Here is a 15446-nt window from a genome sequence, read left to right as displayed (position 1 = left end):
ACTCAAGAAGGATCAAAACCCAAAAGACCAACTCGAAGGTGAGACACTGCCTTTCATCTGAACACCACTGCAAGAAAAAACCTAACTTAAACTACTAGCCATAGCGAAGAAGCTGGGATTCCTCCTCTTCACACAACCAAACAAGCAGAGGGGAGAAGAGCCCATGGGCTGGCCGATGGGGCCAAAAGGGATTTAGATCTGCCGCAGCTTGTGTGAGAGAAGGAGAAGACGATTGACCACTATTAGAGTGAATTTGTACATATGAGTCACAAAACAGAAGCTTCATACAATATGGGCTACAAAATAGAGCCGAAAGGGATTAGATTTGCCACCCCTTGTGTGAGCGAGAAACAATTGACCACCATTGGATGGAAGTTGTACATATGAGCCACAAAATAGAAGCTTCATACAATATCGTAGTAATTTTTCTATGTCCATCGCCTGTCTGAATGTGTTTGTGCTCATGTATGCACCGGAAGCGAGGCTTCATGCTGCGTCGGCCTACATTGCTCGTATCTTGTGGAGTGCTGCTTAACCCTCTAGAACAAGTATACACAAACGAATGAGTAGCAGCCGTCCGATCCAGTAAATGAACGGCTCATAAACCAGGAGTTCACATCCGTACGGACGTGCTGACAGCGCTTCCGTGTAGCCAATTTGTACTCGTAACTATCCTTTTTTTTATCCAAACGTCCAGTTCTTTAGTGTACCAAGAGTAAGTAATACCATCTAGAAAAATAACAGGAATAAAACAATGTGCAACGTTAATCGAGCTTGGTGCTTGTGGCCTTGTGGGCCACAATCGTCTCACACTGGTTGTTAGCTGTCCACGTAGTCCAATAGAAAAATTGAAGTGATTCCAGGACAGTCGCTTTCATCTCCAGTCGAATCTCATCCGTTCAAGTTATGCATTTCACACCACTTAATTGTTTTCCTGGTTGAAACACGGTTGTCATTTACCAGCTGGAAACTGGATCATTAAAAATCAAAAGCGCATGACATGGGAAAAAATGTCATTTTTTAGTTTTTTCTCCTTTTTTTACAAGGCATTACATATTCAAATGTTAAGATAGACACTTCTAGGTACAGCTTATTGTTACAAGGTTGCAAGCACAAATATTTCGAGGTGTTGCATGTTCCGTCTTCAGAACCATCCGCATGAAAACATATATGGCATGATCCTAAAACTCAACAGCTATATTTCATTTATTTTGGAAAGCCGCACATATGTAAAAAAAAAAGTGGCTATGCCATCATAAACATCTTAGCACATATATTAATGACTGCAAATCCGGTAGCAGCAATGGATATTCCCAGGTTCGTAACCCAAGGCGGCTTAATTCTTCTTAATATCGTAAACCATATACCGCCCGGTTTTGGGGGCTGAAAGCGAAAACCAACAAGATTCGGATTCGACCCTGTTTAGTGGTCGCTAAGCAGGACACACAAGTACTAGACGAACACCCAGCTCATGCATCGCACCACAAGATCAACAGACTACTTTAGTGAATCACTGTTAAAATCCTCCTAATTTTCCATCTTTACCAATGTTAAAATCCTCCTAATTTTCCATCTTTACCAATATCAAACTAAACTAAGAGCCATCAGTCATAACTGTAGCCAACCCATCCATCCAAACCAAGGCATTCAGAATGATAATACATTAAGCCAATCGTGTAGCATCTAACAGTATTTAGTAGGTATTCTTATTCACTAAGGCTATTTATTTCCAATGGTCAATCCCATTTAAGTAAAGCAGGTTAGTGGAACATCAACAAGCAATAGGCTGAGTATTTGAAACTCCAATTAATACAAAAACCTAAAAAAAAAGGTTGGGAGCCTCGTTGATAAAAAATACATCTAGAGAAAACAAGTCAATCAATCAGACAAAACTACAACATTCATACCTTCTAGGATGCAGCCTCCAATGCTAACATAGCAGCAAAGGATAACCAAGCAGAGATGATAACCAACTGTCTGCCTACAAGGAACTACCCCAGTTGACAACTCACCAAAACTGCTGACCTTAAAACATAAGATTCATCAAGCAACCAAATGTCATTTTTGTATCATCATGGTAGCTAGTTATCAAAAGCAACACGAGCAAAGTAGGCGTGAAGCAAAAGAATGAAAGAAACTACAACCAAAATATAATAAAAATGGTCCTTTTCATATACTCAAAATACTATGTGGGTGACTGGTTACCCCAGGGAAGAGATAGGTGAATTCCCTGAGCCTGCCTCAGGGGGGCATAGGCTAGGATACGCTGATTCAACAAAAAAACACGCCAAGGGGTGAAAAATTATGGGTGGTTATTTGGTTGGCTTCATGAATGATGCATCTCAAAATCACTTAACCGAGGTCAATTCGAGTCTAGACATGGGAGCAGGCTCATTTTCTCCGTTCATGGGAGCCAGCACTAATGCTTTTTGCATCTGTCAGGCCCGGCTACCAAGTGCAAGCTGACCAACCAATTAAGGGGATTGAAAAACATGCTGCATGAGCTATGCAAGTGAATGGATGAGCCAGCCCACCAATCACCCTCTATGTCCCTCTTGTACAAATTTGCTTGGGAGTGCTAACGCACTAATGCAATACAAATTTGCCTTTATCACATTTGTGAAATTCAGGTTCAGTTAATTCAATACCATGTTGGATTTACCAGCTAAAGCTACGAAAATAGAAGGAGGTTTTGTCACCGAACAGCTTACATAAAGGGCAGCCCGGTGCATGTAGCTCCCGCTTGCGCAGGGTCCGGGGAAGGGTCGAAAATAAAACTCACCTAACTGTCCGAGTGTCCATAAGGTTTTAGATATAGTAGCAACAGAAGTTTGAAGCATTGGATGCGCCATTCAGTAAGTAGAAAATCATGTATAAAGATTATAAAATAGCATGTGCATGGTAAAAACGTACAGCATTAAGGGAAGGTGACTCAAAAATATAAATAATACTATTTATTTAAAGCAAATGAGACCAATAATGTTTGTAATGCAGGTAACTATGTGAACTAGTAATATCCTACGTCGCGGTACATAACGAAATTTGCAGATATACTCATATACATAAAAATGTATGTCCTCAAATAATATAGAAAATACAGCATATAACCAGCAAGACATGCATTCCTAAGATTTAAATGATTGACTTGCTCATATTAAACCAAGCAAGGTTCGCCATCACTAGAGCAGTGTTGTACGCAGTATGTTATAGCAACAACAAAAAATGCTACCAGCAACTACTCGACTGCCCTTTGGTCCAACAGGTGCAATATATTAAGCTCTTGCTGCTATAGCTTATGATAGTCTACTATAAATATGTCACTGCAAAGGCCTCTGGGATAGTTGTTCTGCTTGAATTTGCTAAAAGTAATTAATACAGGACACTAGGAAACGATTTGAGATATGTGTAGGTACTATTACCAGTATTTGATACTAGATATTAGGGTATTGGTCCGGCGAATAGTGGTCATGTCAGTACTTAATAATGCAGATGTCAGACAAAAATTCATAATGATAACTAATAGGTTATTTCCCTTTATAGAAGTTCACAACATCGTATGATAGGGTTCTCACACAAAAAGGTTAGAAACTTTCCAACCCCAAGCTACGGCTTGCATAAAGTGGTAGATTCAGGCAGCTATAGTGCTTTCCATATCTGGTGCCACAACTTTGGGAGATCATAAAAGGAACCTAGAGAAGTTCCACCACTGGAATTTTAGTCTTTGTTCAGCATAATTATCCATTCACGCATGCAACTCTGCAGACAGAGTGATGAAAAATTCAAACACACATAAGGTTACTAGCTTCATTGCCCAGCACGCAAACAGCATCACCTGGGCGTATGATCTCCCCAGAAGGATCAAAATATTAGAAGGGGATGCATCACCTTCAGAGATTTGAAATCTCATGGGGCAGGTGGTTCACTTAGAACAAATGCTTGAACAAGACTTCGGGCTGCATGCATCTGATCCGGTGTGCCAGATATCATAACAGGTGTATCCATGGAATCAGCCAGCGGTTCCTCGATTGTTATCTTAGCTCCTGAAAACTGCATATAGGATTAATTATGTCATATGTCAATCATACACATTAGTTAACCAGATATGCCACATGACACAACATTCGGACACAAACCTCACGTATCATATTCAAACAACCTCCATCATGCCCACATAGAGCAGGTATAACTAATCTTGGAACCATGATATTTCCAGTTATGATTGGCCTAGATGAATGAACAGGTCTGCAATTAAATTTTATCAGTACATACATGATGTTTTCTGATGTTGCTAATCAAAAGGGAAGGAAATTTAAAACACAAGACAAGAAACAAACCCTGAAAATCCACCCATTCCTCTGTGTGCCATTCCAGGAATGCCAGATACTGACATCGGATCACCAACATCCTGCATGCCCAACAAAGTTGAGAGTAGGATCACGATGGTATAGGGCTATAAGCAAAAACGTTATGAACTTATGGCCTATTAAAGCCATTTGCCTGATTAATAATCTACAATCCAATGCAGCATGTGATATATATTTGATCACTATTGACTTTGTTAATTAGATGGCGACTGCAATTCTGGTGCCATGACTCATAGATTAATTCACAACAAATCAGGCAAGTCTCGCATCAAAACTCTTGCATGCCCATCTTATGCAATGCCACGCTAACTGGTGACCAAATCTGGTCCCCAGCCAAGCCAATCATTATAAGCAGACTTAAAATATTTCCAAAGAAAGAGGAGCTTTGCTTAGGATGTCCAACATAATTTTGTCAACTGACAAACCAAAAGAACTGAACGCTGTAAACTACTGTTCCTCTTATAGCATGCTCAAGAAAATATTGGAAGAGAACAAATCGGTCGTACCTTTGTGGTCCAAGGAGCAGACATCTCATCCAATGGTCGTCCCATGAAATCTTTATGAAACTGAGATGCATTAGGATAAATCCTAGGAGATGTAGATTCATGGATTCCCGCAAATGCACCAAACTGAGGATCCAGCAAACCAAAAGGTGGCTGCATACTGGGACCCATTGAAGCCATTCTGTCCCGGAAAAGATTGTTACGTAGCCTAGCAGTTATCTGCATCAGAGCTTCCTGAATAGCCTCAGAATCCCCGGTTATCTAAAAGAGTAGAAATTCTGCAGTTAATTAACCTGGAAATGGAACTAAAAGTGTTGTACAAAATATCCAGTCTGGTAAAGCCAATATGTAAAATAACAGATGAAGTTGACATTCGTCAAGGCAAAGATCTTAATGCATTGTTTGTAATATTGATAAATAGAATATGTTCAATCCAACAAAAGCAGACCTGAACAACTTCATCAATTTCTTGTACACCCCTTGGGATCTTGTCTTTGCTCAACACTATTATATGGGCTTTTGACAGCTTCCTCATTTCAGCTATGATACTGCCACCTTTGCCAAGGAGGCAGCCAACTTGGTTAGGTGAAACGATCAGCCTAGATATTGCAGGACCCTCCTTGTTAGAGGTGGGTGGCGTAATTTTACGCTGCACATGCAAAATTGCATTCTGTGCTGGGGAAATGCCATCACCTGGATGCTACAGAGCACAAAGAAAAATTAAAACATTAGAAAGACTACTTTCCAGGTAGAGGATAACTGCCATTCAGAATGGAATGCTAACAAAAAATACTAAAAATGTCATAGCAAACTCCAATGCTATGATTTGCTATTAACAATGAATGCCGCATGTCTCAAAATAAGAAACGGACATTTGAAAAATTTATGGCAGAGTATGAGGAAAGAAGTACAAAACACCAGAAATGTGCCCCAAAATTCTTGTGCCATACAACCTTCTAATGGATTTACAATGTCCACTAAAACAACAATTTACCAGATTACGTACTACAATATTACCACCAGTTATGACAGGCTCCCTGGCAACCACATTTCTGGTTGCTGCCTGTACTCCCAAGAAATGGTACTGCATACAAGTGTGTCGTGCTACCAAATGGTAGCCTTGAGGACAAAGCATGAAAAAATATATGAAAATTGCGAATAACACATTCAAAGAATCCAATTATCTAGAAACGCTGGAGAATGAAAAAAAACAATAAAAACATTATCTATTCATTTTAATCCTTAAATGCCTTCACGGCCAAAAAACAAGTCACAGAATAGGCTAAAGGGGTAATGAATAGTTACTGGGTTTATTTAACGAATGAAACTGCACTGTCAAGAGAAAAGTAAGGTTGTTACCGCAGGTCCAGAGATGATTATGATGTGATCATCTGACTTTGGAATAGTCTCAAGAATTTTTATTTCACAACCTGTATCTTTCTGAATAGTCTTGATACTGTTTCCACCCTTCCCTATAATACTTCCGACCTTGTCACTTGAACATAATAGCCTGAAGGTGAGAGGTTCTGGGGGAACTGAAGCGTTGCCATGCATGAGAGCATCAGGAAAAGCAGAAAAGGGAGGAATGTTTGAGCGTTGGTCAGGAAAAGTTGAGAAAGGTGCAACATTTGGCCTTTGGTCAATGGTATCAAAAGGTCCCCTGGCATGGGATGGCCCTTGAAAAGGGAGATGAAAGTTAGGTGGCATTCCTGGAGGAAGACCATCTGAGCGATCGAAGGTGCGTGATGATGAACCAGAAGGATGAACAACAGGAACTACATCACTTTCCCTAGGGGGGTGAGTAAAGAGCACTTGAGCCACTGCATTCAGACCTTTCTTAACTGAGTCAAGCTCTCCATTAATCTGCAGAAATGATATATCAAGAAATGCCAGAACTATAATCTTCCAAAAGCAAAGTCTTGGATACACTACAAAAGATTATTGCAAGGAACAAGAAAACTAAATTCAGTACTGAGAAAATCTACCTGACAAAGTTCATCTTTGAGTAAAGCACATAAAGGAAGATTCTCCTTTGAAACTCGGATTTCACAGCCACTATCAGCGGACATTTGCTTAATCACACTACCTCGAATTCCCAAAAGCGAACCTACTTGGCTATCTAGCACCAACAATCTGAAAGAAACAGGAGTTTTCTGGCCTGATGCATCTTCAGTTCCATTTTCACTTTCAGTTATAAAAATCCTATCAAAGACATGCAAAACGGCGTTCATTGCTGATGGTATTACCCTCTCTGGCTCCAACTTTGTAGTTTTTGCAACAGAAGAATCATCATTTTCTTCCTTGCTGTCATCTCTCTCTGCATCATCTTGTTCTTCCTTGCCGTGGGCATTATCTGAATCATCTTTTTCTTCCTTACTGTGGTCTTTCTCCTTCTCATGCTCGCCATCAGCAGAAACAGCAGTACCACCATCATTCTCTTTACCTTGCTCGTGGATAGCTTCTTTGTCCTTCTCAACGGTAGTTATGACAATAACTCTCTCATCACAACCAGGGACTGCTTCATCAACCCGGATTTTCACTCCGTTTTCTTGCCTTATCTTTGCAATGATGCTACCACCTTTACCAATAACATTCCCACATTTCTCAGTAGGGCAAAGAATGCGGATAAGAGGAACTCCAGGCTGTATTGTCAGCTGAGGCTGCTGCGAAGGAGCATGTTTTGTCTTTTGCCACTTGGCCCGACCATTGTGTTCTGAATACTTCTTCTGGAATGGTCTCTTGGAAGGGTACGCATGCGAAGCCATGTCGTATACTGCCTGACAGGCAAGCGGAGAGCACCAAAGAAAATAAGAAATTAGCTACTGTGCCAATAACCGACGAATAAATATGACCATTATCTAGTACCAAATATCAGCGGCCCAATTGTCACAACAAGATGATAATTTAACATACAGATTTACAGCACTCAAGTAACCATAAAAAAACAGCATCACATGACAAATATGGTTAAATGTGCAACAAATAGGAGGACATGGCACATCCATATCAACAGAGGCAGATCAAACGTGCTACTTCTAATGCCAGGATTACTAAGAGGAAACCACACTAGTGCTTGCTACCAATACATAACAGGCCCTAGTTCCTAGACCTACATCCAGGGACGGACCTAGTGAAGTCCATCGGGCTTCGGTTGGAAAAATAAACTGCTGTCGGTGCTCCGCCAAGTAGCAAACAGAGAGCATGCAAAAGAAAAAACTTCCCGGGCAATATAAGCATGTTAGGGTTCGTTGCCAACAGAGGAAATCAATACAGGTGCGGATGGATCTCCGCTCCACGGAGATACTGTAGAGCGGAGGAGGTGGGGAGCAGTACTACGAGAGAAGAATACCTTCGAGGCTCCCGTGCTTCGGCGGAAGAAGGGCTGGAGCAGCGGGGCTGTTCGGCGGAGAGGGTTTCGGCGACGCCGTCGGGAGGGGAGGGCGAAGAGGAAGCTCTGCTTCTGGACCCTTTTTTCAGATCCCTTTTGTTGGGCCTCGGCAGAAGCCGAAGCTCGTAACTTGAAGGTCTGAGTGGGCCGAAACGTTCACTTCATACCGGCCCTCTCCAATTCTTCAAGCTAAGTACTTCCCACTTCTTCAAGCTAAGTACTCCCTCAGTCCCATAATATAAGAACATTTTTCAAGCTATGTTAACTTGAAAAACGTTTTTATATTATGGGACGGAGGGAGTACTTCCCACGGGTTCACTTAAAAAAAAGTACTTCCCATTGGTTGCCTAAAAAAAACATTTCCCATGGGAGCAAGAAGGAGTTTAAGCCATCTCATGGAATTCGGCAAGGGGATCTGCTTTCTCCATACTTGCTTTTGTTAGCGGCAGAGGGCCTGTCGTGCCTATTAAAATCAAAAAGTAAGTCATCTAACTTAAGTGGACTGCAAGTGGCACCTTCAGCGCCATCGGTGAACCACTTACTTTTTGCAGATGACAATATGTTGTTCTTCAAGGCAAATGATATGGGGGCTAATGAGGTGAACCAAGTGTTATATACTTATTGTCAAGCTTCTGGGCAGTGAATTAATTTTGGAAAATCATATATCTTTTTCAGCAAGGGTGTTCCAGATTCCATTCGTCATGAGATAAAAGGGGTGATAGACATCCCCAATGAAACTTTGAATGAAAAGTACTTAGACATGCCTTCTGATATTGAGTCATCGAGGAATGGGGCTTTTAAATAATTTAATGATGGATTATGGAGCAAGATCCAAGGATGAATTGAGAACACATTGTCAACTGTGGGTAAAGAAGTTTTGGTTAAAGCGGTTGCGCAAGCAATACATGTCTATTCCATGTCATGCTTTAAACTGCCTAGAGGATTTGTGTGGACATCTCACTATGCTCATAAGGAAATTTTGGTGGGGGAGCAAGAATGGCCAACGCAAGCCGCACTTGGTGTCTTGAATGGAAATGACACAACCAAAAGCTATCGGGGGCTAGGATTTAAAGATATTGAGTTGTTTAATGGCCATGTTGGCCAGACAAGGATTGCGCTTATTGCAGAATTCTAAGTCCCTTAGTGCTTGCATGTCAAAGCACTAAAAAAAGACACATCCGTGACATTTTGAGTCGAACAAAAAAATCATGTCATGCTTATGACACTTCTATGACGATAATTGTGACAAAACCCGATACCATCATAGATGTGGTGGGCTCCTACTTCTATGACAAAAAATCATGACAGAAAATGGGTTTTTCGTCCTGGGCGGGCCGGAGACGCACCTGCATGACATTCTTTGGGTCATCCATGACGGAAAAAATCATGGTAGAAGCGAGGGCAAGGAAAATTTCGGGGAGTTCCCGGTTAAGGTGGGTGGTCGGGCCGAGCGATGCACGGAGGTTTGCGCATTTCTCTCGTACACGTACGCGCGCGTGTGCGAGGTGCATCGCTCTAACTGAACCCGAGCGAGGCGTTGGGCTCTAACTAAACCCGAGCGATTGCACTAGCTACATAACTGAACCCTGATCGATCCCTTGTTGTTAACTAAACTCGAATGATTCCTTCGCTATTGCTGCTAACCGAAGCCGATCGAAGTTGCCTCTTGATGAACAGTTCCCGGTGGGGGGTGGATGAACAGGATCCCGTGGTAGTAGAGGTCGTTGCCGCTGGATGAACACGACCCTGATCGAGGAGGTGGGGGTGGATGAACAGTAGCCGGTAGAGGGACCCCTTACGTGGAGGGCTGGTTGAACATGACCCTATGAAGTGTTGATTGAACAGTAGCCGGTGGAGGTTGGATGAATAGTACCCCGTGAACGGCTGGATGAATAGTAGCCAGTGGAGGCTGGATGAATAGGACCCCATGGATGAATAGTAGCTGGTGGAGGATGGAGGAAGTCGACGGTGGATGAGCAGTAGCAGGTGGAGGCTAGAGGAAGTCGACGATGGATGAACAGTAGCCCGTGGAGTCCTGTTATGCGGTACACCACACCCCTCCCAATGAACAGGACACCGTTTCGACCATAGGAGCTCCAACACAAGTCAGTTTCCTTTGTTTTGCGGTACGCCACACCCCTCCCGATCAACATGACCATGTTTCGACCGTACGCGGTCGAACACAAGTCTGTTTCCTCCGTTTTACGGTACGCCAGACCATTCCCGATGAGCAGAACCCCATTTTGACCGTACGCGGTCGAATAGAAGGCCCGTTTCCTCCGTTCTGCGGTACGCCAGACCTTGTTTCGGCTGTTTCGTTCAAGCCGGTTGGCTCCCGATGAACACGACGTATTTCATTGCCTCCCGATGAATACGACGTATTTCGTTGCCTCCCGATGAACACGACGCAGTTTCTTCGTTCTGACCCAGCCGGTTGGCTTCTGATGAACAAGACGCCGTTGTTGCCGTCTGTTGCCTCTTCATGTACACGAGCCATGGTCGTACAAATGCGCGAGTACGCATTTGAGACCCCGCCCGTATGTACGTACGTGACCGTATTTTTTGGCATCTGGCCGTATGTACGTGTACACGGTTTTGACTAGACTGACTGAACTGCTACGTCAGGGGCTCTAGTACTACACGTGTCGCTGCTTGCTCGGCCACGGTTCATCATTGCAGAGAAACCGAACGACCAATATGTATGTACATGTTCATGACCAGAATGACAACGCTACGTACGCTTCGACCAGATGGGTCCCGGCTATCAGGGAGGATAAGGAGGCACTTCCCTGTGTGCGGAGTTATTAATGGTGGGTTCGAGCTGTCGGTGGGAGGATTCATTTTTTCGCGCCTAATATGGAGGCACTTCCTTACGTGCGAAGATGTAGCTGGTGGGTCCATCTATCAGCCTCACTGCCCAACCATACTACTACTGGCCAGGCCATAGGACGCTGGAACAGGCGGTACGGCGGGCGTAGGTTTGGGCGACTGGAGCAACAAGACCAGAGGTTGAAGACGCAACTTGGCCGTTAGATTAACATCCAATGGCCAGTGTAGATAGAATCGTTTATTGACTAAGTTGACAAAGCCCTGCGTACGCGTTAACTTAGTAGGCCCACAAGTCAGCCTTCAAATCTGTTGGGTCCTAGCTAGCAAGGGGAATCAATTTTTTTGCGTAATAAGGTGGCATTTCCTTGCGTGCGAAGATGTTTTTTGGTTTCTTTAATTTCTTCTTTTTTGAGTTAGAATAAAAAGAAAACAATTTAGCATCTTTGGTACAATCTATATTTTCATGAAAAGGATCATAATAAAGCTGGTGGGTCCTAGCTGTCAGGGAGAGGAAACTTTTTATTTCCGCGTAATAAAGGAAGCACTTCCTTGCGTGCGAAGATGTATCTGGTGGGTTAAACCTGTCAGGGGGAGAAAATATTTGTTTTAGCATAATACGGGGGCACTTGCTGCGTGCGGCCATGGGCCATGTGGGTCCCTAATGTCAGCAAATCCATGTACATGCCTCATCTGATGGCTATCGTTTGTTGACAAAGTTGACCACGTCGCGCCGAGTGAACCAACTAGTGAACGATGGCGAGTATTACGAAGGGAACGACCCGGATCCGGTGAAGACACGGTAGTGGATACCCACGCGGAGGGGAGTACGAGGTTCACTGGTTCGGCTGCGGTATGAGGCTGCCATCGTCGAAGAAGAACAGGAGGTGTTGGTGAGTAGAGGAATGGCCTGGACGACGTTTGGGAGTAGGGTGGGCCGGTGAAGCCTGCGTGGCAGCACAGCCGGCCACGGGAGGCGGTAGCAGGCGATACCGTCGGCGGTGGTTTGGGCTGCTAAAGCAAGAATATCTAAGATTGAAGAAGCACTACAGCCGTTGGATGGACATCCAACGACCACTGCTGTTAGAATCGTGTCTTGACTATAAGTTTACATAGCCTTGCATACATCTTAGGAGGCCCACAAGCCTTCCGTACACGTCATTGACTATAATTCTCAAAAAAATAGTAGACCCACAAGTGAGCATCATATCTATGGCAGAGAACATATAGCCCATTTGCAATTTGTAATAATGTACAACCCATTTTTGAATTCTAATGGAATTTACTACAACTCATTTACAGTCTGTTAAAAATACAGCTCATTTTCTAGCCAGGACAACGATTAATAATTTCAGCCAACCTCTCAAAATGGAATTCAACCAAAAATCCCACATTTTGATGGGATCCAAAATATTTTTATCCCGACATTTTGAGTCAGACTAAATATAATTTCAAAATGAATTTGTATTAGGTAAAAATCTAAAGAAATATTGCACGTGCAAGAAGTAATGAAATTAAAATTTCCAAATTCAAAAAATAATATTTTTGAAACTAATTACTTGTTTGGTGCATTTTTGTATATTTACAGCCCAGTTTTTATAATTATATCTCATTTATTGTTTCTTAAAGTCTATTTTCTTGTTTGTCCTAATGCATTCCTCATAGGAAAGATTTACGGCCCAACGGTGCGGAGAATAACAAGTTGACCTAGGTTGGGTATTCCGCAAAAAAAACGTATAGCTGGGCTAGCCATTTTCACCTTGAAAAATAATCTCTAAGCTGAATATTTGGTCGACATAAAATAACAGCCTGGGCTAGACGGGCCATAGCCCGCCCAGTTGATACCATGCTCCTCTGAACAACAACAAAAACATCGCTCAAGAAAAACTCCGCTTACACCTAAAAAACAAATATTGTTCGAGCTGCTGGGTTCGAACTGTCGACCGCTCCTTGTGCAATTCTCTCCTTTATTGACTATATAGGTTGATGATGGTGTGGGACTGTGATGTCAGGAGACCAGGAGAAAGCAAAAAACTATAGTTGTATATAATAAGGAGGAACTTGCGTACATACGGCTATGGCCCTGGTGGGTCCCTACTATCATCCTCTCCAAGTAAAGTCATCTCCTAATTCTTCATGTTCGTTGACCATGTTGACAACGCGAGACGGCGACGACACGACGAGCACAACAGCTCGAAGGACGATGGAGAAGGCCTCACGGGCCCTATAGATGGTCTAATACAACGCCCAATTCTTATTCAGGAAGTCAGGATCATCGGACACCTATGAGCACCTTCGAGAGACTGAAACAACATGAAATGATAAGGTTGCACTTGGGAGCTCTGGATTGCTTCACACCTGTATTAAGATATAAGTGTAATTTACTCATCACCGAAAACAACGCGTAAAACACAAGCATAATGAAACCGAGGGCCCGAGGTTTGTAACAAAAACTGGTGAGTTACGCGTGTAATTTGAGAGACCAGTGTATATTTTACTAGTCGAAATCAACCAACCAAGCGCTTCGCCCAAGACCATCTGCTTTTATTTACAAGTGTCAATTTTACAAGCGGTTTTGGTTGGAAAATGACGATCCAATCATGGTCTAAGATGATGAGTTTGTCGGAAGATCATATGGTTTCACCTCTAACCTACCCGAGTTTTCGTGTAGGCTATGAATGAAATATAAGACGATGAACTTCTTAAGCACAGAAACAACAAAAGAGGATAATCTTCTTAACATGCAAATCACTGGCATTAGATTAACATGCAAAACAATACGAAGCATTATTCTCAGGAGGCACGGTGAATAGCTCGTGATGCCGCATGCCACAGCATTCCAAGCTCAAATTTGCAATCAAACTCACAAGGCCTGGCATTACATAGACAACATTCAGAATAAACTCTTAAAATACCTTACATAAGTCGACATTCATGTGACTATGCATCTCAGCAGAGTAAATTTTTACTTCTAAACTGAACACATGAATAGGAAACAACGATCGACGCTGCTCACAGCAAAGGGCGTCCCACTCAAAAATATCAAATGCGTGTCTTCTGGCTAACATCAATGAGCAAAATTTGACAAGGTTTTCCAATTCCAATATATTAAACTAATGTCTTCTTGCTAATATCAATGATTAAAATTTGACAAGCTTTTCCCATTCAAAATATGTAATGCCTATGATTGTGGAACAGGCAGGGGTTGTCATCAGTTTGCACATTGAAATGGCACATGAAGCCGGATTAGCCAACATATCTTTTTGTGCAGTTCAACTGAAATCAAACAATGTCTTATGTAGCACGGTGGATTTTGTATTTATATGCTGCAAGAAAACAAAGACACATCAGCACACACATGAATATTGGCCCAAGTGTCAACCCACCAATCGGTGACTGACCAACTAAAAGTATGGTAAACAGATTACCATACCCAAATGCCCCATCATTGTTGCTTAGATTGACATTGGCAGACTAGGAGTCCTGTCTTGGCTTCTTGTACTTGTTTGGGTACTTGTTTGTCTAGTGTTCCTCTGAACCACAAGTAAAGCAACCATCTCTCTTTTTGTCTTTCTTCTTACCATTCTTAAGGTAGTATTCTGTTGGACAAAGTTATTTCCCTTGAACTTGTGGGAATTCTTCTGCCTTGAAGACGTTGGTAGCTCCATTCAGACGGGCATGGTTTGTCATCAGTTTGCACATTGAAATGACACATGGAGTCGGATTAACAGCATATCTTTTTGTGCAGTTCCACTGAAATCAAACAATGTCTTGAGTAGCATGGTGGATTTCGTATTTATATGTTGCAAAGCATTAAACATGTTGGCAGCTCCATTCAAGTAGATAGTCCGGTGGCTCAAGGTGACGACGAATGATTAGAGAACCATTCGATGTATTGTGCGTGATGAAGTATTATGGAGGACACGAACCATCTGAACATTTTGTGTAGTTCCACTAAAATCAAGCTGAGCATCCATGTCTTCATAAATACAGAAAAAAGCATGATGAATATAATAGTGGTACTAGTTGATTAAACATACGCTTACAACTATAACAATCTTCATTATCTTAACAGGAAAAGATAACAATACAATAGCTTGAATTAAACATTTATTCAAAATAATACAACAATATAAGTAGCACAACATAACAAAGCACAATCATGTGGATGAAGGCCGATACTGACCTCATTTGTTACAGCTGCGTCGGCAACTGACTTGGTCATACCTTTCCTCGTGGAGTGAATTTTACACTCCACCTGTTGTTGAGTTGCCCATGCTCTCTGCAGACTAGTCATGTCACCAGCGTCTACTAGTACTCTGTAAAGCTTCTCGATCATTCCTTGTGTAATGTAGCGCAAACACT

At 42.4% G+C, this 15446-nt stretch overlaps 1 protein-coding gene across 11 annotated transcripts; it reads right to left on the bottom strand.

The window, feature by feature from the left end:
• Positions 1 to 262: 262 nt before the first annotated feature.
• Positions 263 to 8427, bottom strand: LOC125543457 (RNA-binding KH domain-containing protein RCF3-like). 11 transcript variants are annotated; one of them, XR_015618464.1, is made up of 10 exons: positions 8217 to 8427; positions 6853 to 7644; positions 6227 to 6730; positions 5316 to 5567; positions 4871 to 5128; positions 4335 to 4405; positions 4134 to 4242; positions 3833 to 4047; positions 1908 to 2025; positions 263 to 539 (listed from the first exon to the last, which is right to left on the bottom strand). XR_015618464.1 is itself a non-coding variant. In XM_048706822.2 (9 exons), exons 2-8 carry the CDS (start codon positions 7630 to 7632, stop codon positions 3904 to 3906), a joined length of 2118 nt encoding a protein of 705 aa, XP_048562779.2. In that variant the 5' UTR covers positions 7633 to 7644; positions 8217 to 8427; the 3' UTR covers positions 650 to 2025; positions 3886 to 3903. The 11 variants fall into 11 exon arrangements, 5 of the variants coding, with proteins under 5 accessions (XP_048562779.2, XP_048562778.2, XP_048562776.2 ...); XR_007298460.2 differs by having other exon boundaries at positions 3886 to 4047; XR_007298459.2 differs by having other exon boundaries at positions 1908 to 2017; positions 3886 to 4047.
• Between the last annotated feature and the right edge of the window lie 7019 nt (positions 8428 to 15446).

Source organism: Triticum urartu, chromosome 3A (genome assembly GCF_056163025.1).
Source record: "Triticum urartu cultivar PI428250 chromosome 3A, HENAU_Tu73, whole genome shotgun sequence".
NCBI classification, from domain to species: Eukaryota; Viridiplantae; Streptophyta; class Magnoliopsida; order Poales; family Poaceae; genus Triticum; species Triticum urartu.
The sequence above is the reverse complement of the archived record's forward strand: the minus strand, read 5'-3'. Positions and strand labels throughout refer to the sequence as shown.